Source organism: Patagioenas fasciata, chromosome 9 (genome assembly GCF_037038585.1).
Source record: "Patagioenas fasciata isolate bPatFas1 chromosome 9, bPatFas1.hap1, whole genome shotgun sequence".
Lineage (NCBI taxonomy): Eukaryota > Metazoa > Chordata > Aves > Columbiformes > Columbidae > Patagioenas > Patagioenas fasciata.
The window spans coordinates 31,584,579-31,606,904 of NC_092528.1; the positions used below are offsets into that span (position 1 = coordinate 31,584,579).

General features: G+C 53.9%; 2 protein-coding genes across 3 annotated transcripts in view; both read left to right on the plus strand.

Annotated features, from left to right (window-relative positions):
• The first annotated feature begins 2,506 nt into the window (after nt 1-2,506).
• COMMD2 (COMM domain containing 2) lies at nt 2,507-6,012 on the plus strand. The gene is made up of 5 exons (XM_065844318.2): nt 2,507-2,621; nt 2,754-2,831; nt 3,359-3,441; nt 4,706-4,879; nt 5,391-6,012. Exons 1-5 carry the CDS (start codon nt 2,555-2,557, stop codon nt 5,586-5,588), a joined length of 600 nt encoding a protein of 199 aa, XP_065700390.1. The 5' UTR covers nt 2,507-2,554; the 3' UTR covers nt 5,589-6,012.
• A 7,775-nt stretch (nt 6,013-13,787) lies between these two features.
• The window catches only part of WWTR1 (WW domain containing transcription regulator 1), a 38,079-nt gene continuing 29,540 nt past the window's right edge, over nt 13,788-22,326 (plus strand). The window contains exon 1 of one of the 2 annotated variants that reach the window (XM_065844270.2): nt 13,788-14,354. In XM_065844270.2, the coding sequence (XP_065700342.1) occupies nt 13,975-14,354 (380 nt within the window). In that variant the 5' untranslated portion in view covers nt 13,788-13,974. The remainder of the gene's footprint in view (nt 14,355-22,326) is intronic. The other variant, XM_065844271.2, reaches the window with a different exon arrangement.

Below are 22,326 nucleotides of genomic sequence, written 5' to 3' on the forward strand. Positions count from 1 at the left end.
CGGGGAGGGCGAGCGCCGCAGCCGCTCCCACGGCTCCCACACCCGGCGCGATGTGTGGGCGAAGTCTCGCCGGCCGGGGCCGCCGCTCGGGCCGAGCCCGCGCTCCCTGCCCACGGGCCGCGCCGGGACCCGGGCTGCGCCCGCGCGTGGGGACGAGGTTTTCTCCTCACAAACTTTAGCCCGACTCCGCTTTAAAAAAACCACAGCCAGCAGGGAAGCACGCAGGAGAAATGCCAGCTTCTCTCGCGTTCGCAGACACCTTCTCTGGGCAAGACACAGGATGCTCCATCCACCAGAAAGGATCCGTGGCTGGAGTTCCGACTGCCTGACCAGCCTCCCAGAAACGGAACAGAGCTTTATCCTGTGGCCAGATTCACAACACATACGTGAACTTGATTGTGTTTGAAACATTTTCCCTTCGCCAAACTGGATGCTAAATTTCAAAGCCGGTGAGGTGAAAAGCGAACAGCAGGTGAGCAGATGTTTCTCAGGTCAACTCTTGTTTCACTGGGGACCAAGGGTGTAAAAAACACCGTGATTTTTTTTAGGTGTTTTTTTCCCCTACAACGTGAAATGCAAGAGTACGTAATTAATTTATTAATTTCTCATTGCTGGAACACGTGACTACATGTAAATCAGATGTACTTTTACCTTATGTATTGGTTTGTCAGCTTCTATCAGCCACTTGGACCCCTGTGCCTCTGTAATTTTCCGTTACAGCAGTACCGATGCACTGGGAGATCTGGTGACTGAGAGGAAAGGAGTGGAACTCATGGAAACATTCTGCGACTTTAGAAGCACATATTCTGATTTCTAGCTTAGAAACAAAACTCTGCAATCCCGATATCCCACTAGAAGTTGTCTGAAATTGTAAGGATGGCTAAGAAATCACATTCCCTTCATGCTGATTCAAAACAGCTACCTCTACTTTCTCCTTTATGATTTTAAGCAGCAATATGAAGCTGTCCTCTAAACCGGGGTGTCAAACCCATTTTCAGTGGGGGGCACATCAGCCTCGTGTTTGCCTTCAAAAGGCTGAATGTAGTTTTACAAGTGTATAAATGTAACTACTCCTACTAGTCCTACCCCTGCTGTAAAATCCCCCGTTACAAGTGCTAAAGTATTACATTTAATATCTTAGAGTCCCTGATATCTGAGCTTATAACATTGGACTTACTCCTGGGAAGCGGTGGAACTAAGCAAGGAAAAGGTTAGGAATTAATCCATAATACAGTTTTGTGTCTTTTCATAGTAGAGGTTCTTGCTCCTGAGATGTATTGACCGTCATCAACCAGAGCACTGAACAGGATGGATGAACGTTAAATACAGGGTGGGCTGGAGGGGGAATGGAAAGAACAGACAAACCTGCGAAGACCAGATTAATTGAGGGCGATAGCCTCTCACAAGAAAGCCACCGTGTTAAGGCTGTGATCCTGGACAGCAGGAACCACAACCCCACTGGCCTTGCAGGAACTTGTATCATACCTATAACATTGCAAGAACTTGCTGTAGATGTAACTAAGGCCATTTGTAACTTTAGAAATTGAAAATATAATTATACCGGACCATATCTGTTGGCAGGCCTAACATTTCAGCGACATGTGTGGGACAGCTGGGAGGAGTTCGTGACTGCCTGAATCACGGAAAAGCAGATAATAATCTGGGGACAAACCGCGTGAGGAAACGCCGGTGCTCCCTTCTGGGGACAAACCGCGTGAGGAAACGCCGGTGCTCCCTTCTGGGGACAAACCGCGTGAGGAAACGCCGGTGCTCCCTTCTGGGGACAAACCGCGTGAGGAAACGCCGGTGCTCCCGTCTGGGGACAAACCGCGTGAGGAAACACTGGTGCTCCCGTCTGGGGACAAAACACAGGTACATATTTTTCCACTTAAATTTTCCAGACAGTAATCTGTTCTAAAACAAACCTTCAGAAGTTGACCAGCCTTTTTGTTTAACGAAATGAACTATCTCATAAAAGAGAAAAAATATTTATGAGAAGTTATGCATTATTTTTAGTAATTTAGAACTTTGATATCTATATGGTTTTCTGTCTGATTTAACATGTTTTTAGAAGGCCATTTTAATGAAACATGGGAATCCAAGGCCCTAGTTCAGCACACAAATGCGGCTGTGCACCAAATGTGTCTGTGCCCTGCGCTCGGGCCGGGCAGCACAGCCCCGGGGCCGGGTCTCCGTGAGCCGGGTGTGCAAAGCGGCTCCGCACGGCACCCGGGAGAAGGGTGACACAGTCATCAGGGAGCCAAGGGCGCCTGCACCTATGATCTGTGCCATCTTTTCAGCACGGGTCCGTGAGCCGGAGGTATCCGGGGCAGTATTCGGGGGCACCCCGCTGTCCGGCAGTGCTCCCCCCGCGGCTCCCCGGTGTGCGCTCCCGGCCCGCACCGCGTACCGAGCTGCGCCGGCCCGGGCAGGACGCGGTTTGCAGCGGCGGCTGCAAAGCCGGTTCCGGCTCCTCCGGCCGGCAGCCCCGGCCCCGCGCAGGCGCGTCCCGGGCACGTCCCGCCCCTTCCTGCGCGGCGGCCGGGCCGGGGCGATGCTGCTGGTGCTGTCAGAGGAGCAGAAGGCGCACCTGGGCTGCCTGCCGCGGCTGGGCGCCGCAGGTCCGCCGGGGCTGGCCCCGGGCCCGCGGCCGGGGGGGCGGGGGGCGGGCGCGGCCCGGGCGGCGGGGGGTTTCCCGCGGGCTCCGCCGGTGGGGCCGGGGCCTGCAGCGGAGTCGCTTCCTCTCGTTTCAGCCGTCGGCGAGCTGGGGCGGCTGGCGGTGGAGCTGCTGCGGCGGGGCGCGGCGCCCAGGGCCTGCGAGGCGGCCGCCAGTAAGAGCCGGGCGGGGAGCGCGGGAGCGGGACGCGGGAGGGCGGACCCGGGAGAGCGGGAAGTGCGACGGCCCTGGCGGGGGCGCTCGGAGCCGCGGGGCGCTGGGAGACGGGGCCGGTGCTCTGTGCTGCGGGTGTCGTGTCCCGCCGGTGCTGCGGGTGTCGTGTCCCGCCGGTGCTCTGCCCTGTCCCACCGGTGCTGTGTCCCGCGGGGCTGCAGGGCCGCTGTCCCCGCTCAGGTCCGCCCGCTACTCCCCCTGTGCCACTGCAGTCACCACTTGGTGCTCAGTTTCCTCTGTGTTATGCCATAAGAAATGGGTTTGGGATTTTCTTGGATTTTTTGTGTTGTTTTGGGTGGCAGGGTCTCACTTGCCTTTTGATCCGCTTACATTATTATTTGAAGGGTGCATGACCCTCTGTTTTCTATGCATGTTTTGCAAGTTAGCTTTGGCTGAATTTCCAGCTTTGTGTGTTGATGCTGTGGCCGCTTATTAAGGAATTAAAAGGTGCTTGGTGCTTTTTTAAAGGAAAACTTAACGTTGGTGTTGACACCATTCAGCACTGCATAGAGGGACTAACGTATCTTCTGACTGAAAGCTCCAAGCTTATGGTAAGGACACTGCTGTGTAATAAATTCAGAGATACCCTCGTGAGGTGTTCTCTAAACACTTAAAGCTCAGAAAATACTCATGAATGGGGACAACTTAGATCAAAGTTCTGATTACATGTATTCTTTTAATTTAAAAGAAGTGTGTCTTATGCTGTTCTCTTATTGAAACACTACATTTCTGTGGATGTATGGAATTTGTGTTCAGTGCATGAAGTTAAAATGACAACATTTTAATAGCGTATAGCAAGAACCTGCAGTAATTTAGTCCATCTAGAGAAGCCTACTTCAGGATTGAGCTCTGTCTAACAAAACTCGAGGGAAGATTTGTTTTATTGTTCAGCCGCTGTACATGATGTACACACGCTCTACTAACCCTATTAAGTTTTCCTTACGTTTGTCTGATATGGGAGTCTTGAGAGCTTTTTCAGCTCGTGACATCAAAAGTTTGGGTGGGTGTAAGCAGATATTAAAAGAACAGTGGTTGGATAATTACTGTTTCCACAGGAAAGACATGTTACCCTTAGAGTATTTGAACATGGGGAAGGGATGCAGGGACGAGTAATTCCAGATGGTACTCAAGCAGGCGTTGTTCTGAAGAGCAGGTGGGGAAGGGATTGAAGTGTTGCAGGATCTCCCCTGGTGTAAGGTGACTTGACTGACAGATAAATTATGGTGTATTGCAGTAGAATACAGTTGGTCACTGAATATGTTTGCGGTCTGAATGCCTTGCAAAGGGATGGTGCTTTCTGTTCCATAAAAACTGCTTCCACATGTTGAACCAGACAGTGACCTGCGGGAATGGGCTCTTGGGGCCTCCGAGTTACTGTAACATGGGCCCTGAAGTTGTACCGGGTGCTCGCTGACACGTGTAGACATTCAGATCATTTCACACTGTGCACGGTTTGAGTACCGATATTAACATACTGTTGATAACCTGATAGTCAAAATACAAACTTCTCATGACAAAGCTCAGATGCTTTTTTGTGTTGTGTGTTGGTCTGATATGAAGGTTTAAATGTGAGGATGCAGAGTGTTTTTCTTTTTTAAAGAAATGATCTAAAACTGTTCCTGAAGCTCACGTGAATCAGCAGTGATGCATCAACGTGTGTAAATCACTTGAAACATGGATGATTTGTTCTCACACGTTCCTGCAAGAAAACTGCACCATACTGTATGTGTAATGTTAACTTATAGTTTTGTTTGTTTCTCAACAAATAATGATTATTACAGAGTTCTGTATTAAGGCTGGAATTGCTATTTCTAGATTTCTGAGCTAGACTTCCAAGATTCCATTCATGTTCTGGGCTTCCCAGATGAGCTGAACACCGTGCTGCTGCAGCTGTACCTCGACAGCAGGAGGGAGCTCAGGAGCGTTCTCAGCGAGCTGGCGCCGAAGCTGCCCAGCTACCACAGCCTGGAGTGGAGGCTGGACGTGCAGGTAACTTCGCTCCCTTTTCGGTATTCTCTGTTGTACTGGACATTTTCAACATCAGCTACAACTACTGAACAATACATTTGTATTATTTCTAAGTCAGTAAGGCAGCTGTTTTTCATGTGTTTAAAGCTGACGTTATTCTGTTAGTGCACCAAAGATAGCTCGTTATGAGAGGAACAGGACGTGTAACCATGCAAAGTATTTGTTGCTTTATGGAAACTGAACTCATAGCTCCATTGGTGTTTGAAAAATTTTGACATGTACTAAATGTATTTGGCCTTAGTTACCTCCTAATTTTCAGAAATATTATGAAAGCATTGATTAAAATGGGTTAGTATTGCCTAATGATAAAACTAAATAATAGACTGTGTTCATCTTTAATGTGTACGAAAGGGGTTTTTACGCAGTCATCCAAGCAGGCCCCGCAAACCTGCTGTGAATTGTGAACGTGGAAGTTGGTAACAGTCTCGTTTGTCTGTTCCCCACTCCCGTCTCGTCCGAACGCCCCGTGCAGCTCGCCAGCAGAAGTCTGAGACAACAGATCAAGCCCACTGTGACCATAAAGCTCCATCTTAATGAGAACGAAGATCAGACGGCCCAGGTGTTGCAAACCGACCCGTCTACCCTCCTGCACCTCATTCAGCAATTGGAACAAGCGCTGGGGGAAATGAAAACAAACCATTGCAGGAGAATAGTGCGCAACATGAAATAGTGTTGAATCGTGGCTGTTGTACTGAAACAAGTGAAACAAGTAAATCCTATGTTCACAAGTACATGTTGAGGAAAAATAAACATCTGGATCAGATGAAACGCTTTCCTGTGCCAGGATCCTGACCGGTAATTACAGGCTGCGCGTCCTCTGGTGCTGACTTACACGCCTGCCTGATGCGAGACAGGCGGTTGGTTTTGCTTTACCTGCACATGGAGCAGTTCAGCGTGCTGTGCCGAGAATTTCCTTAGGGCTAAATTAGTATAGTTCTGCTTGAAGAGCTTTCCTGTTAAGTAGAGCTGTCTCAGTATTATCTAAAGCTGCACATTTATTTTTACATTCATCGAGTAGTTTTTCCCCTTTGTTTTGCTTCTGTTTTGAAATAATAATAATAATAATAAACTGTACTGGTGGGAATTATATCTTACAGGAGTGTGTGTGTGTGAGTACGTGCGGAGCTACTGCCCCATTCCCCAGAGGGTTCGCTCAGCTGTGACGCTGCCGTTCCGCTGCGTTCCCACCCTTGTGAAGCAGCAAAGGGAGGTGCAGGTGGGCCGGCGCTCCCCCCTCGCCCGGCGGCTGCGGCCCCGCCAGGCGGCTCGTGCTCGGCGGACTGGGCGTTTCTGTAGGTGAAGGTGACCTGAGAAATCACTGAATTAAAACCGTGGGCTAGGAGGCAGGTGAAGGAGCGTTAACTTCTGCTAAATCTGATTTTCATGTCAGGATGCGACAGTTTTTGTTCCCCTGTTGGATGGTGTGCTTATAAAGGAAAGCCTAGTTAAGTGTTGCAACAGAAATCATGCTTTTCCATTTTTAAGCAAAAATGTTTTAACAAATGCATGAGTGAGAAAGCATCTACTTCAGTAACCTATAGATCGTGGTAAAGTACGTATTCACTTGTGGATCTGGATTTTTCAGTTTAAGGTCCAGCCAAAATTGCAGGTGACATCCAGGCTGTATTTAATATCACTTGTTGCTTTTCACGAATTTGCAGTTGCTTTACAGAATCCCTTGAGTAAGCCCTGCAGAGTACAGTTATCCACAACCTATTAAAAACTGTAACATTGCTACTTTTAACTCATTGTGGTTTGAATAGGCTTTTTAAAATTTGCTATGGTATCTGGCCTCTAAAACTGAACTTCAATTTGAGGCCATTTCTCTACTATTTTTTTGGAAGTCTGGAAGAGCTGATTGTTGATTTTAATAATGGTAAAAAGTGACTTTTAACTTACCTCTTAAAGAACAAAATAGTGTTTTGTTTTCAGAGTGACTAGTCAAATCAGAGCTGTAGACAGTGCAGTATTCATCCTGAAGCAATTAACCAACATAAATTAAGTTCTGAATGATGTGTGAGGAGGTGGAGAGTGTCCTTACGTTACTGCTAGGAACACGCTGGGCATGGAGCACCCTCCTTACCTCAGCACAGAACCGTGGTGTCTCGCTGCACTCGGAGCTGCTTTGCAGAGCTGCCCCTTCTGCAGATGTCGAGGAGCTTCTGGGTTTCTCAAGCGAGCAGCTCGTGAAGGGCTCTTGGCACCTGATTGATAGACCCCCAAATTCAGAACTTCCTGCCTTGAGGAGTTCCCAGTGCATGGAACAACTGGCAATCCAGCCAGCTGAAGCGTGAACTAGGTGGTTCTGTGGAAAGCAGGGTCGGGCTCAGCCCTCAGCCGTTTCCCTCTCAACAGGTTTGTGTCCAAGCTCATTTTTCCCTGGTCTCGACAGCAGAGGGCAGAAAGTTGTTTGTTAGAATCTCCAGAGGGGCGGCTTTGCTACACAACCATTTTCAGTGTTTGCCTTCGATAAGAAGGGTTTGTAGTCTCAAGACCTGGCTTGGAATGTACTTCACCTTACGTTTTCCAAACTCATGATCAATTTTAAACGGAAAACAATAAAACTTAGTTTTCAACACTGTAAAACATTGCTTCTTGATTCTGCTCATTAGTTTGCTGAGCCACCTAGCAAAGAATATAACCTCGTTCCTAAGGCTCAGGTGATGTGTTTGGTGGTGGAAAACATTCTCTTCCTCTAAGCGCAGAGTCGGCTCAAGCAGCAATGCTCTTCTCCTGCTCTGGCGTGTGCTCGTTTGTCCAGTCCTTAGGGATGAACTCCATGCTCACTGCCTGCTTTGTCCAGTCTATTGCGTAAGTACCTGATCCAACTTACAATCAATTCCTCATCTCTGAAGCATATTTAGACTCTCCTACAAGCTTTATTTTCTTGTACTTTGCATGTCCCCATCACTCTTGCTTGCAAGCCTTTAACGTCCTAGCCTAAATACTTTTTCACATTTCAACTGGCTAATTCATTAGATGTTCCTTGAATTATCTGGGGAAAACCATTTTCATTTCAACAGCTGTGGAGTTAGTTTAGATGGACATGCACATCAATCAAATCAGTATGTGAATTTGGGATTAGGCCTACAAGCCTGATTTAAGAGAAAAAAACACTAAGATTTTGTCTTAACATATTTTGAATTTTCTGTTAAAGATCTGTTTTAAGTTTAGTGCTGTTTGTGAAAAGTCTCCATGTATAGACTCAAAGGTATGAATGGCGGTTCTTGTTTCGGTTCCAGTTTTTACAAAAACGCCTGTTTCCTACACCGTGGCTTTGTAAAATTAACAATGGACAGCACGTAGGGAAGGAAGTCGAGACCAGGAGCGGAGCTCTGCTCTTCTGGCGGCAGGAAGCGTGCGGCCGCGCGCTGGGCTGTGCGCTCAGGGCCCGGCTCTGCAGCGCAGCCCCTCCTTAGGCACCCTTGCCGATGGTATTTTCAAGAGCAGTGTAAAGCGCGGCAGCTCATTGATTTGCTGTGCAGCCGGTTTTAACACCACCGGTCGCTCTGCTGAAGATGGAGCAGGGAGCAAACTGCTGCCACATGCAGAAAAGTGCGGTTTTTACTGAGTGTGTAACAGCTAACCTGGGATCTTTGGATAAACTTTGTTACGTAGAAGAGATGAGATTTTATCATTTGTCTTGATTTTGTGGTTATTAGAGGTTGTGGCACTTTTAAGAACGGAGTTTCTTCAGTGATCTCTGCTTCGTCCTGTGATTGGAATATTGAGGGAGTTTGCTCCGAACCAGGGCTGGTTTAGGGGTGTGGTGTAAAATCTGCCATCGGGAAGAGGTCCCAGCGTGCAGTCCATGGCAGATGCAATCAAGAGTTGACAAGAAGGCAAGATATATGCCTTTTATAAATCCATCAACAAGTGTCCTGGAAAGGACGCGTGCATTTTGAATATTTCTATTTAGATTGCTTTTACCGTACAAAGTTTTCATCCTTTTTGAATAAGTTCTATAATTACACCTTTTAATTTTCTAACACCTTGCTGCACCAGGTCCAATATTTCAGATCTTCCTCATGAAAATCATACAACTGAAACAGGAGGGAAAGCAATTTTACATCTTCTGCTCTCTCCAGGTATTGACATGAGAGCAAAGCACAGTTTTTCTGTAGGCTGTGTCTGCGCCCCACGGTCTCTGGGAACGCTGGAGCCGTTGGCCTGTGCCCAGCAGCCCAGGGCTCTGGGACCCGCCAGGGCACTCAGACCCGCTGTGGCTCTGGGACCCACCAGGGCACTCAGACCCGCTGTGGCTCTGGGACCCACCAGGGCACTCAGACCCGCTGTGGCTCTGGGACCCACCAGGGCACTCAGACCCGCTGTGGCTCTGGGACTTGCCAGGGCACTCAGACCCGCTGTGGCTCTGGGACCCACCAGGGCACTCAGACCCGCTGTGGCTCTGGGACCCACCAGGGCACTCAGACCCGCTGTGGCTCTGGGACCCACCAGGGCACTCAGACCCGCTGTGGCTCTGGGACCCGCCGGGGCTCTTGGATCCCCTGAGCTCTCGGACCCACTGGGGCTGGCCTGGTCAACAGGGACGAGGGGTGGGTCTGAGAGCCCCAGCGGGGTCTGAGAGCCCCAGTGGGTTCGAGCACTCCATCACTTCTTAGGTGACAGCTGGTTTGTGTTGGCTAACGGCAGCAGCAGAATGTTGGAGTAATTTGGATCTGCTTCAACCTGCCCGGCTGAGCTTGAGCAGCTCATACACCCTCTGTATTGGACACAGGACATTCAGACTGTAGGACTCTCTCAAAATATCAAATCTGATTGTAATTAAACCGTTAGCTTAGTTTCCTGGCAAAATCTACATCAGAAAGCCCTGTCTGTGTACACGCGGTGTTTATCAACAACAGAGAAAGCTGTATCATGCTTTATCCTTCTGCAGGTTCCGCTAGTTCCGCTAGGAAAAGCACTTTTCACGCAGGTGCCATTCTCGGCGCCGTTCTGCGTTGCCCTGCTGCTGTTTGCAGCTGTTCCGGAGTATGTCTCCAGCGGCTCGTGTACTTGAGCCCCGCTGGCGGGGTCGCTGCTCTGGCACGGTCACGGTGCTCGCGCGGGGAGCCAGGCTGATGTCACCGCTCCGGAGCAGCGCTTGCCAATGAGATCAGACTGTTGAGCAATTTCTGCTTTTCTTTTTGCATTTCTAGGCTTTTATTTTGAAGCACCAGAGCAGTTTATTTTACATGACTATTTTAGGACTTATCCCACAGACTTGGCCAAAAATGATCTTCCAAATCTGTGTCAAGTAACTGTGAATCTTACAGACTGGCTGCTGGAAACATTACCAGCATTTGCACAGATGTGAGTGTTTCCCGCTCCGTGTACGTGCAGAGACAGCTCCATTAGCAAACCTGGTTTCCACCCGCAGCTGGAGCTACCTGAGCAGCCGGTGACGGTGTGTCCCGCGGTGCTGCGGAGGGGACGCGGCCGAGCCAGCCGCTGCAGCACGGTGACGGCAGACGGGACGTGGAGCTTCTCCAGCGCTGCTGACGTGAGTGAGCAGCGCTGGGTGTCCCGCTGTCCAGCTGTGCCACGGGAACCCCTGACACACAGACTCTGGGTGTCCTGCTGTCCGGCTGTGCCACGGGAACCCCTGACACACAGACTCTGGGTGTCCCGCTGTCCAGCTGTGCCATGGGAACCCCTGACACACAGACTCCGGGTGTCCCGCTGTCCGGCTGTGCCACGGGAACCCCTGACACACAGACTCTGGGTGTCCCGCTGTCCGGCTGTGCTGCAGGAACCCCTGACACACAGACACCGGGGTGAGTTTTTGGTCAGCGCAGCTGCGGCTGGAACGGGTGTCTGAGCAGTCATCTGCTGGCCATGCTCACAGGGCTTCCTTGCCAGCGAAATTACATCAACTTATAAACCAACATGAGCGGAGCTGACAGGAGGGTTTTCAGCCTGCGCGTACATCAGAGGTTTGCTGGCTGGAGATGCTGGCTGGGGAGCTGTGCTGACGTAGCTATTCTGTGAAAGTCTGTAGCGTACACCGGGTCTTTGTGTTAAATAAACCACACCGCGGGACCATAGGATGTGCTTTGTGTGCATCCTGAGGTGCCAACAAACTGATAGCTACCGGAGAAACAGAGAGCTGCGAAACGCACACCGATAGAAACAGAATCTTTAGCATTGGCCCCTTTGTTAAAAAACACATTTGCTGAATTACACCTTTCCAGAAGTCCCTTGGAAATTAAATTACTACAGAACTATTAGCAAGAGCATAATGTACAAAACCGTCTACCAAACAATACCCAATTGCCACAAGTGCAAATAAAAATTATTTGCCTGGCAAACTATTAAGTTTTTTTAAGTGTAGATGTGTGTGTATGATGCACCTTTGTATAGTGGAACTTCATGTAACATGTTTACTGTTCCACCGCGTTCTTTGTTCTCCACTGTTTAATCTGAAGGAATATAAGCTTTTTATATATGGCTCCTCCTTGCTGAAGGGCGTGAGAGCAATTAGTTGTAGTTAATGACGGTTCTGTTCGCGCAGTGCACGCTCCTGGCCCGCGCTGTCCTGGTCGCGCCGTTACCCAGGCAGCGGGAGGTTTTTCCAGGGAATCCTGAATTGAATGAAGCAATGATAAGGAGGCTTTCTACGTCACATTTCTGGTTTATCACACAATCCCAGCCCACTGTGACAAAGAATCATTGTCTTCCAGGGGCTCGAACATACTGAATCATTTTCTATAAAAGCTGGTGGTCACATCCTATTTTTGTGTCCAAAGAAGGAAGTTGCTATTTTCTACACACAGAATAATAACAACAATACTATGAGAATTTATCCTTGGAGTTTCAGTCCCTTTCCCGTCGGTGTCCTGGGCAGGTGTGTATGCGTTCACATGGGATGCGGGACACAAAAAGCCTTGCACGGGCCGTGTGAACATCACTCGTGTTCACACCACTGTCTGTGCGGTACCATCTGCGCACACGTTGATCAAATCCAAAGGTTTTAAACAAGGAAACTGCAGAAAGAACCGCATGTACCATCTGCAGAGCGGGTGCTGCCGCGAGCGCGGCCGGCTGAGCCCGGGACAGTGCCGGGGCACCGAGGAAACGGGGGAAGAATGGCACAAAAGATAGCGCGGAAGCCTCCCGGGGAAGGGAAGCACGAGCACGTCTCGGGAGCACTGCGTTTCCTGGCCAGGAACACAGAAGATATGGAAAAACAAACCAAAACAGCACAAAACCAACAACTCAACAAAAAGCAAGGAGGAGGTCTGCCCAGCCAGTGGAAACACGGAATGTCAGGAAAAATAAATGACACGGAATATTTGCTGAAGCAAGGAAACCAGGAAATGCACAAACAAGATCTGTTCCACAGAGCTACCTGATCCCAATGCGGGGGCGCAGCTTAAACTGTGATCTCAGAATGCACGTTACCAACATTAAACGTAACGCCGATCGAGGGACAAAGGTTGTTCAACAGCCAGGTCCAAGTGCTCAGCTGAAGAGGCAAAGCGAAGTTCAGGATAGTTCATCCTTCTGCTTAAGAAATGAGTAAGAAACAAGTTCAGGAAAAAATTACTTACCTGAGACTTCTAACGTAGATTCCTGTTACTGAGGAGGATGTATCCTTGTCAACCAGCATAGCCTGGCGTGTTCAGAATGCAGGAACGTGACTAAGACATGCATTTCTAAAGCCATGTTGTGTGTCCCTAGAGCCAGTGTGTCAGGTCTGTATGTGGGAAGTCACAAAAACTCTGTGTGCAGTATTCTATCGTAAAAACCAGCACTGCGGTTGGAAAGTGAACAATATCATTCTTTATAGATGCAGCTACTGAATTTAAGCAAATTCTGGGTCACATCACCATTCAAAAGTTGTTTTGAGTGCATCAAAAGTTAAAATATAAAAGACAATATTTTTTTAAAGTGTGTACTTACTTTCTGGAAAGCCTCAGGAATGCATTATAACGACAGCTGTGCCTTGTAGCACAGGCTGAACAGAGGACAAGTGGTTGTGAACAGGAGGGCAGGACAGACCCGCAGAGCATCTCAGCTCTATTGCAATACCGCCCATGGACAGTGAGTTGGAAAGATTTATGATACAACTGCACTGAACTCGTACCTGTCAGCCAAGGGATAAACCTCACCCGAACCACACAAGTATTGTCGTCCGTGGCACCACCAACGCATCTCTCCTTTTTTTCCGCATTATGTGGCCCCTATTGCCACAGCATCACTAAATCACGCTATGAAGCTTGTATGCGAATGAATTCAAGATTCATTTTGCTTCCAGACATGAGGATCACCCATGAACTTCCCGAATGATGGTTTTAAAGCGAAGCTAATTAGGCTGACAGGAATTCACTTGGACCAGGAGGAACAATGCTCTCGCTTTCCCGAGCGTTGAGCCAGCGCCTGGGGCTGCACGGACGGGACGGGGCGGCGGCTCCGACACCGGCCCCGCGGCTCCGACACCCGCCCCGCCGCTCCCCCAGGGCCCCCGCAGCGCAGCGCTCCGGGCCGGCGGCGAGCGGGGCCGCGGCCAGTGCGCTCCCCTGGGCGGCCTCCCCGGGCCCGATAACTTCGTGCGGGACGGGGCGAGCGGTGTGGCGGGAGGGACGCGTGGAGAGACCGGCGGGCTCTGGGGGACACCCGCCCGGCTCTGAGGAACACCCGCCGGGCCGGGCCCAGCGCAGCCCAGCCCAGCCCAGCCCGTGGCGCCGTCCCACGGCGGCTCCGAGCGCCCCGTTTCCGCGGCAGTTGCATAACTGCGGGCGGGGCGGGGGCCGGGCCCGGGCCGCCGGGGGCGGGCGGGAGGGGCCGGCGCGGGCCCGGCCCCGCCGCTGCCCGGCCCCGCCGCTGCCCGGCCCGGGGGAGGGCGGCGCGCTGCCCGGGGCTGACGCGCCCGCCCCTCGCCGGCCGCCCGGGACACCGACACCGCTGGCGGGCGCAGAGGCGCTCCCGCTCCCGGACAGCCGCCCGCCCGGCTCGAAGGGCACGTCCTCGGCGGCGGCCTGTCGCGGGGCCGGCCCCGCTCGCCGCCTGGCTCCGGGACGCCTGCGCCCGCCGTCGGGACCGACGGGTGGAAGATGAATCCCGCGCCGCCGCCGCCGGGGCAGCAGGTGATCCACGTCACGCAGGACCTGGACACGGAGCTGGAGGCGCTTTTCAACGCGGTCATGAACCCCAAGCCCAGCTCCTGGAGGAAGAAGATCCTGCCCGAGTCCTTCTTCCAGGAGCCCGACTCGGGCGCGCACTCGCGGCAGTCCAGCACGGACTCGGGCGCGCCCCCGCCGCGGCCCGCGCAGCACGTCCGCTCGCACTCCTCGCCCGCCTCGCTGCCTTGCGCGGGCGCGGCGCCGCAGCACGCGCACCTCCGGCAGCGCTCCTACGACGTGACGGACGAGCTGCCGCTGCCGCCCGGCTGGGAGATGGCGCTCACGCACACGGGACAGCGCTACTTCCTCAAGTGAGTGCGGCCGCGGGGCGGGGAGCGCGGCCGGAGCTGCTGCGCTGCGCGGCGGCTGCAGCCGCGGGCCCGGCGCGGGGGCTCGGCCGGAGGGCGGCTGCCGTGGCCCGGTCCGCACCCGACGGGCTCCGGGGCTCGCGGAGAGCGGCGCGTGGGGCGCCGGGCCGACCGGGCGGGAGCTGCGCCGGGAGCGCCCCGGGGGAGGGCGGCGGGGGCTCCGGGAGCAGCGCCCCGGGGTGAGGGCGGCGGGGGCTCCGGGGGCAGCGCCCCGGGGTGAGGAGCGGCGGGGGCTCCGAGCAGCGCCCCGGGGTGAGGAGCGGCGGGGGCTCCGGGAGCAGCGCCCCGGGGTGAGGGCGGCGGGGGCTCCGGGGGCAGCGCCCCGGGGTGAGGGCGGCGGGGGCTCCGGGGGCAGCGCCCCGGGGTGAGGGCGGCGGGGGCTCCGGGGGCAGCGCCCCGGGGTGAGGGCGGCGGGGGCTCCGGGGGCAGCGCCCCGGGGTGAGGGCGGCGGGGGCTCCGAGCAGCGCCCCGGGGTGAGGGCGGCGGGGGCCCCGGGGCTTTGCAGGTCCGAGGCGGGTGCGGAAGCCCCGAGGCCACTCGGCCCCTCGCTCCCGCTGCGGTGGGACGCGGGAGGCGCTGGAGGCAAAGCCGCCGGGCGGCTGCCAGAGCCCAGAACCGGCCTGGAAACCGACTTTGCGCATTTTTTTCCTGCTTGGCCACACGTCCAAGATTCAGAAACTAAGTTTTTAAACATAAGTTGAATAGCAGTTGTTCCAGGGAGTTTTCCGGCGTGGGGGACAGGACCCTGCGCGTGTGTGACCTGCTGAGGTGACACAGGCTCGGGTGGAACCGCGTCCGGTCCCGCGGTCCGGCCCGGGCTGCGCTGCGGAGCCGCCGCGCTCGCAGCGGGGGCGGCGACCAGAGGCGGAACGCGGGGCTGCACAAGTGGTGTGCGCTGTATTTATAGCATCCATATCTTCAGGGACACGGGAGGAGCCTTCCTTATTTTAGTGACAGATTTTGAGACATGTGCTAACACAGCTGCCTGTCCCTTCTGGCCAGAGTGTTTTATTGATGACGTTTGGAATTTGATTCAAAGCAGTTTAATAGGCCTGAAAATCAGTAATAATTGTAACACGTGGTAAGCAAACAGTGCCTTGTTTTAGGAGATTCTGTCACCTCTGCTCCAGGTTAACTGCAGATTAACTGGCACTGTACTAACCCGGTGAATACGCGGTGACAAAATGTTTGCCAATGAAATAAAACATTGACTGAGGAAGCATCTGCCTGGGGATACGGAGGAGCCGGGCTGCAGGGGATACGGAGGAGCCGGGCTGCAGGGGATATGGAGGAGCCGGGCTGCGGGGGATATGGAGGAGCCGGGCTGCGGGGGATATGGAGGAGCCGGGCTGCGGGGGATATGGAGGAGCCGGGCTGCGGGGGATATGGAGGAGCCGGGCTGCGGGGGATATGGAGGAGCCGGGCTGCGGGGGATATGGAGGAGCCGGGCTGCAGGGCATATGGAGGAGCCGGGCTACCCGGGGATATGGAGGAGCCGGGCTGCGGGGGATATGGAGGAGCCGGGCTGCGGGGGATATGGAGGAGCCGGGCTGCGGGGGATATGGAGGAGCCGGGCTACCCGGGGATATGGAGGAGCCGGGCTGCGGGGGATATGGAGGAGCCGGGCTGCGGGGGATATGGAGGAGCCGGGCTGCGGGGGATATGGAGGAGCTGGGCTGCGGGGGATATGGAGGAGCCGGGCTGCGGGGGATATGGAGGAGCCGGGCTACCCGGGGATATGGAGGAGCCGGGCTGCGGGGGATATGGAGGAGCCGGGCTACCCGGGGATATGGAGGAGCCGGGCTGCGGGGGATATGGAGGAGCCGGGCTGCGGGGGATATGGAGGAGCCGGGCTGCGGGGGATATGGAGGAGCCGGGCTGCGGGGGATATGGAGGAGCTGGGCTGCGGGGGATATGGAGGAGCCGGGCTGCGGGGGATATGGAGGAGCCGGGCTGCGGGGGATATGGAGGAGCCGGGCTGCGGGGGATATGGAGGAGCCGGGCTGCGGGGGATATGGAGGAGCCGGGCTGCGGGGGATATGGAGGAGCCGGGCTGCGGGGGATATGGAGGAGCCGGGCTGCGGGGGATATGGAGGAGCTGGGCTGCCCGGGCTGCAGGAGATGGAGTGTTTACTACAGCTCCCCCAGTCCCAAGAGCGCGATCTTGAGTTCACATCAACTGTGTGTGTTCAGCCATCATAAATGGCGTATAGACAACGCATGGTAGGACTCTGGGGAAAGGCAATGTCCACTGTTTAGAAAAATGAATAAATGCATAATTTACGTGATTCTATCATGATTTTTTTGCCTTGTGGCTTTGGAATCTCCAGAGGATTACTCAAGAGCCCAGTCGCTGAAGTCCTCTGCACACAGTTTAGATTTTCGCCTCTTGTTACACTCTGAGTTACCAGCAAAGCACACAAATACTTCTGCTTTCTTTCTGCATCCTGTATGTTACTGTATATGATTTATAATACTGGGTCCAGATCTAGGAGATTTTTATTGACGTGGTTCATCACCTGAACGAGATGCACTTCGTGCGTATTGCTCTCAGTGGAGCAGGACAGAGAAGCAGCAGCCGGCACTGTGACAGATCATTCGTAAATCAGTATTTTATGTACGTTCTAGCTCGGGCTCGGCCAGCAGGTGCTTTCGCGTACCTCTGGCTGAAAGTTTCGTCACACAATCTCTGTGCCCGTGGCTGCTCTCAGCGGGAGCCCGCGCGGTTTCGCCCGCCTGCCAAGGTTCTGACACACAGACACAGTTTCCAAGCTCATGCGTTTTTGGGTGAAGCGACAAGAACCCAAGTCCTCTACTAAAAAACCGCTATGGATAAAACCAGAACTTTTCTGACTTCTGTAAAAATAATTGGAATGATACATTTGTATGTATAATGTATTTATTTATACCTCAACGCTTTGGGGAGTAATACTTACCTATAAAATAATCACTTTTTAACTATAATATTTGGAAAGTGATAGAGTGGTTTTCAGATGAGAACAGAATTTCCTGCAGAAATTGAAGATTGTTTGTGGGTGTAAAACCATGTGCAATAGCATGTAGGGCTCGATCAGGTGATGTGCTCGAAAACCCCACTTGGTCAAACCAGGCACACAAGGTTACATTTTCCCATTTCTAAGGCCTGTCTGTCAGAAATAAAATGCCATTTATTGTGAACTCAGTGATAAAGATTTGTTTACAGTCATCAGCAAAAGAAAGTTGAGAAGGAAATTAAGAGCAAGTAGCCAAACCGGTCCCGTTGAAGCGTTCGTGGTCAGTTGAGGTTTCAGACGCGGTGTGTGTTTTACGTAACCGTTTCCAGGGCTCCTAGCCCGGGGCAGGGCTGGGTTCCTGCCCGCGGGTGCCATATCCTGGGCGCTGTGGCTCCGTGTCCCGGGCGCTGTGGCTCCGTGTCCCGGGCGCTGTGGCTCCGTGTCCCGGGCGCTGTGGCTCTGTGTCCGGGGCGGCTGTGGCTCCGTGTCCCGGGCGGCTGTGGCTCCGTGTCCCGGGCGGCTGTGGCTCCGTGTCTGGGGCGGCTGTGGCGCCGTGTCCCGGGTGGCTGTGGCGCCGTGTCCCGGGTGCTGTGGCGCCTGTGGCACCGTGTCCCAGGCGGCTGTGGCTCCGTGTCCTGAGTGGCTGTGGTGCCGTGTCCCGGGTGGCTGTGGCGCCGTGTCCCGGGTGGCTGTGGCACCGTGTCCCGGGTGCTGTGGCACCTGTGGCGCCGTGTCCCGGGTGCTGTGGCGCCGTGTCCTGGGCGCTGTGGCCGAGCAGCCGCGGTTCCCGCAGAAACGCTCCAACACGAGCACCGGGAGCGCTCCAGCCCGTAGTTAAACACCGGGCGCAGGGGGTGGTCGGCAGACCTGCAAACACACTCACGGCAGCGTTATCTGAAGCATTCTCCTGTGTGCGTGTGCGGAGAAGAATGTGAGTGTGATTAGTTTGTGCTAACAAGTGTTTCTGGGCAGACAGGCAAGCGGAGATATCAGCTGCGTGTCGATCCACACGGAGCTGTGTACACATGTTCTGGAAAAAGAATTTCTCAAGTATTGCTTTCCACCAGTTTGTTTTCAGGTGGCGCAGCCTCCTATTTCGGGTGAGGACCGAGGCGTCGATGTTTTCTCGGTGTGTGCAGCGCTTCCCGCTCCCTCTCCGGTTTGTCCCAGAAGGCAAACGAACAGAAAGGGCCCGTGCTGGGCACCGAGCAGGCTGGTGACACTGGTGGCACTGCTGCCACTGTCCCCCTGCCGCAGTGGGGGGTTTTAAAGCGTTGAGGTGAACATTTGCCATACCAGGACGTATTTGCCACACCAGGACGTATTTGCCAGTAAATCCTGCTCTAGGGGAAAGAAGATACTTACTTTCAATGTTTTGTTTGTCTGACATGTTCAGCTTTTTTCCTGCTAGTTTCTGTTGGTGAAGAAACTCGGTTTAACACGTGGTCAGTTTGATATTACTGAGCATGTTCAGCAGGACGAGAGGGGAAGAAAAGTAGTGTGAATGCTCTGAAATGTTTATTTTCTGAACGTGTCAAAACAGTTAAAGTGCTCAAATAATTTCCAAAAACAGCCTTTCCCTGACAACCTTTTGTGTTATGATTTTATGTCGATGACGTGCTTGGCGCTGTACAGGATTCGTAATACAGATACTTCCCCACCTTAATCCGCATTAACGGGTGACAACTGTCATGCATCAACCTCATATTATGAGGTGGAAATACAATGGGTTTATGCATTAATTATTAGAGAAGAGTGTCAATTAGCATAGTTTTACAAAGATGTGTATAGAATAGATACAGGCTACCACGAAAACGTTTTCCGGAACCATTGGAAGGGGTATTGGCTGGGGATTTCTGTGCTGTTCTCTCCGTCCGTGGCGCTGGGGAGCCGGGGCCGGGCCGGGGTTGCTCCCTGTCTGGGTGCGTGGGGTGAAGTTGAGAACGGGTTTTACCCGGAATTCCGTCCCTTTGCCTACGCAGGTTACCACAGGACAACAGCTCCTCTGTAGCAGCGCGTTTGGGGCTCAGGGGCTGGCGTGACCAGCAGATACAAATTGGATGGAAGCAATTAAATACAAAGGAAGTGTCACGTGGACTGGATTTCAACATACAGACTTGTGGCATTTTCCCTTTCCATTCCAGAGAGAGGGGTGGGTGTGATGCTGGGTGGAAGTGTCTGTCGGTTTTTATTTGGGGATTTTTTTACATTGATTAAATCGAAGTCCAGACCCAGCACAGGTTCTACTGCAGTGACTGTTGCGTGAACTCCTGGACAACGTTAAACTTGGGAACACTGCACCGGCCCAGAGTCCTGTCCTCCTGTGACTGCTCTGCGGGCAGATGGGGCTGACGCTGCAGCGAGGAGACGGACACCGGAGGCACCGGCTCGTGCAGAGAGCTGCACAGGGCGTCCGGGATTAGCACGGGAAACGCTGCTCGGGGTGTCACCGCAAGTCACTGCAGCATGAGGGCAGGCGCGCGGGTTTGCAGCAGTGCCCGGGGCAGCCCCCGTCGTGTGCTCACGGTGTCACCGCTCCCCAGTCACACACGGGGACACAGAGCGGGTTTGCAGCAGTGCCCGGGGCAGCCCCCGTCGTGTGCTCACGGTGTCACCGCTCCCCAGTCACACACGGGGACACAGAGCGGGTTTGCAGCAGTGCCCGGGGCAGCCCCCGTCGTGTGCTCACGGTGTCACCGCTCCCCAGTCACACACGGGGACACAGAGCGGGTTTGCAGCAGTGCCCGGGGCAGCCCCCGTCGTGTGCTCACGCTGTGCAGCTGGGGAACGCAGGAAAAGGTCAGCATTGCTGAGCTTAGAAGAGCAGAATTTGGAGTGGGAGTTGTTCACAAAAGGGTTTTCAGCTCTTGTTTTTGACACTGTGTTTTCCGAGTCATGTTGGGCATTTCACTCCACCTCCTGCATACGTTTAAACAGAAATGTAACTGCTTCTGCCTGACAGGTTAGGAAAAAATATTTTTTGAAAGTATCTATGGCTGAATTGCATAGGCTGATGTGAAAACTGAGGATTTGATGTGATGTGAGGTTAATGTGAAAGCTGTGGCCCGGATTCTACTGGTGAATAGATGTGTGTGTGCACAGCCCCCAGCTGCTCTGACCCCAGCAGCCCTGCCAGCAGGAGCTGGTGCCGGTGAGGGTGACGGTGAGGGTGACGGTGATTACCGATCCTCCCACACCGCAGCGGACGGGGACGGGCCTGGGGGCAATTCTGACATCCATGAACTGTGAAGAGGGGGTGGCTCTGGGCACAGGCCGAGCCAGCACTCCCCCCGGTCTGTGCGGAATCGGCACTCGAGCGGTCGCTGCAGTGCCTGAGCCATTCACATTGCTGTGTTGACTTTCTTTCCGTGGCGGCCTTGCCCTGCGGACAGAGGGGTGGTCCAACTCTGATCCCCGAAGTGCTGTTTGGTGATACCAGCGGCGGGATGTGCCGTCTCCCGTGAGCGGGTTGGCAGGCGCGGCGTTGCCGTGGCGCTCCGTTGCGAGCGTGGGGAGGAGGTCCCGTGCTGCCACGTGACACGTGTGAGCGGCCCGGGCGGCGCACGCGGCGCTGGGTGCTCGGCGTTCAGAGAGCGGCTCTGGAGAAAAGGGGTGATCCTGTCCGTGTCCGCTCTGCTCTCTAAAGAGCGCCTCAGGTTTAGGAGACCCACTAGATCACCACATGGAGACACTTGTGTTGGTTTGTTTGTCAAGTAATTGCCCAAACTTAGTCATTGTGATTGATTCCAATATTTGGTGCAGTGTATTTCAGTCAAATACTCCAAGCATTCATTACATTGGAAGGTTTTGACATGCAGCCTTTTAGCAGTTACCACAGAGAGTACTACATTGAAAGGTGAGAGAGAAGCATGAACTTGCATGTAAATAGATGTGGATGAGCTCTGCCCGTTCGCGTTCTGTGCTGCGTTTCCTGTAGGTGCAGACGCGTGTCTGCCTGTGTTTGGGCGGTGTGGGGCTGTCTGGTTGGCCTTGCTGGCAGCGTGCCTTCCACTCAGGATATTGTCTCATGAGCCTTTCCTTCTTCTGTCAGGATGCCCCTGCCAGAACAATATTTGCAGGAGTCCTTTTTATCTGGGAGAAACAAACGTCTGATTCATTTTCCTAGAAAAAACAGGAAGCTGTAAAGAGCACAGACCGAAAAAGAAATGCAGACTGTTACTTACAGCCTATAAAGCAAACTGGAAGTAACTTTGTTGGATACTGAGGGAATATTACAGTTTTACTGTTTTCCTCGTATTCTCTGAACCTCATGGGAAGGGCAGTTTAAGGTGAGCTTGTGGAAGAACAAAAGCAAAGTGGCACCTACACACATGAGAACCTCACGTGGAGCCGCCCGGGCAGAGCGGTCGCTGTGGAAGGCGCGGGGTCCGCAGGCTCAGCGCGCACGGCTGAGCACGTTCTGCCGCAGCCCGGGCTCGACGGAGCCCAACGGCAGGGTTACCGAGCCCTGCACGCGGATCTGTGTCCTTCTGGTGTGCTGGAAACAGCCGGGGACATCCTGCACCTTTGGAAGGAGAGTGGAGCACTAACGGTCACACAGCGCAGCGACCGCGTCCCGGGCCGTCACCGGGTGACGAGGTGTCAGCCCTTCGGTGTGTCAGTGTCACTGAACTGGTCCTGCATGGTCTGCAGTCCCGGGCTGTCACCGGGTGACGAGGTGTCGGCCCTTCGGTGTGTTAGTGTCACTGAACTGGTCCCGCATGGTCTGCAGTCCCGGGCTGTCACCGGGTGACGAGGTGTCAGCCCTTCGGTGTGTCAGTGTCACTGGACTGGTCCCGCATGGTCTGCAGTCCCAGGCTGTCACCGGGTGACGAGGTGTCGGCCCTTCGGTGTGTCAGTGTCACTGGACTGGTCCCGCATGGTCTGCAGTCCCGGGCTGTCACCGGGTGACGAGGTGTCAG

Coding starts and splice junctions, on each gene's coding strand:
- COMMD2 (XM_065844318.2), top strand. CDS start 2,555: ATGCTGCTGGTGCTGTCAGAGGAGCAGAAGGCGCACCTGGGCTGCCTG. Junction 2,622..2,753: donor GCCGCGGCTGGGCGCCGCAG/GTCCGCCGGGGC, acceptor CTCTCGTTTCAG/CCGTCGGCGAGCTGGGGCGG. Junction 2,832..3,358: donor GGCCTGCGAGGCGGCCGCCA/GTAAGAGCCGGG, acceptor GCTTTTTTAAAG/GAAAACTTAACGTTGGTGTT.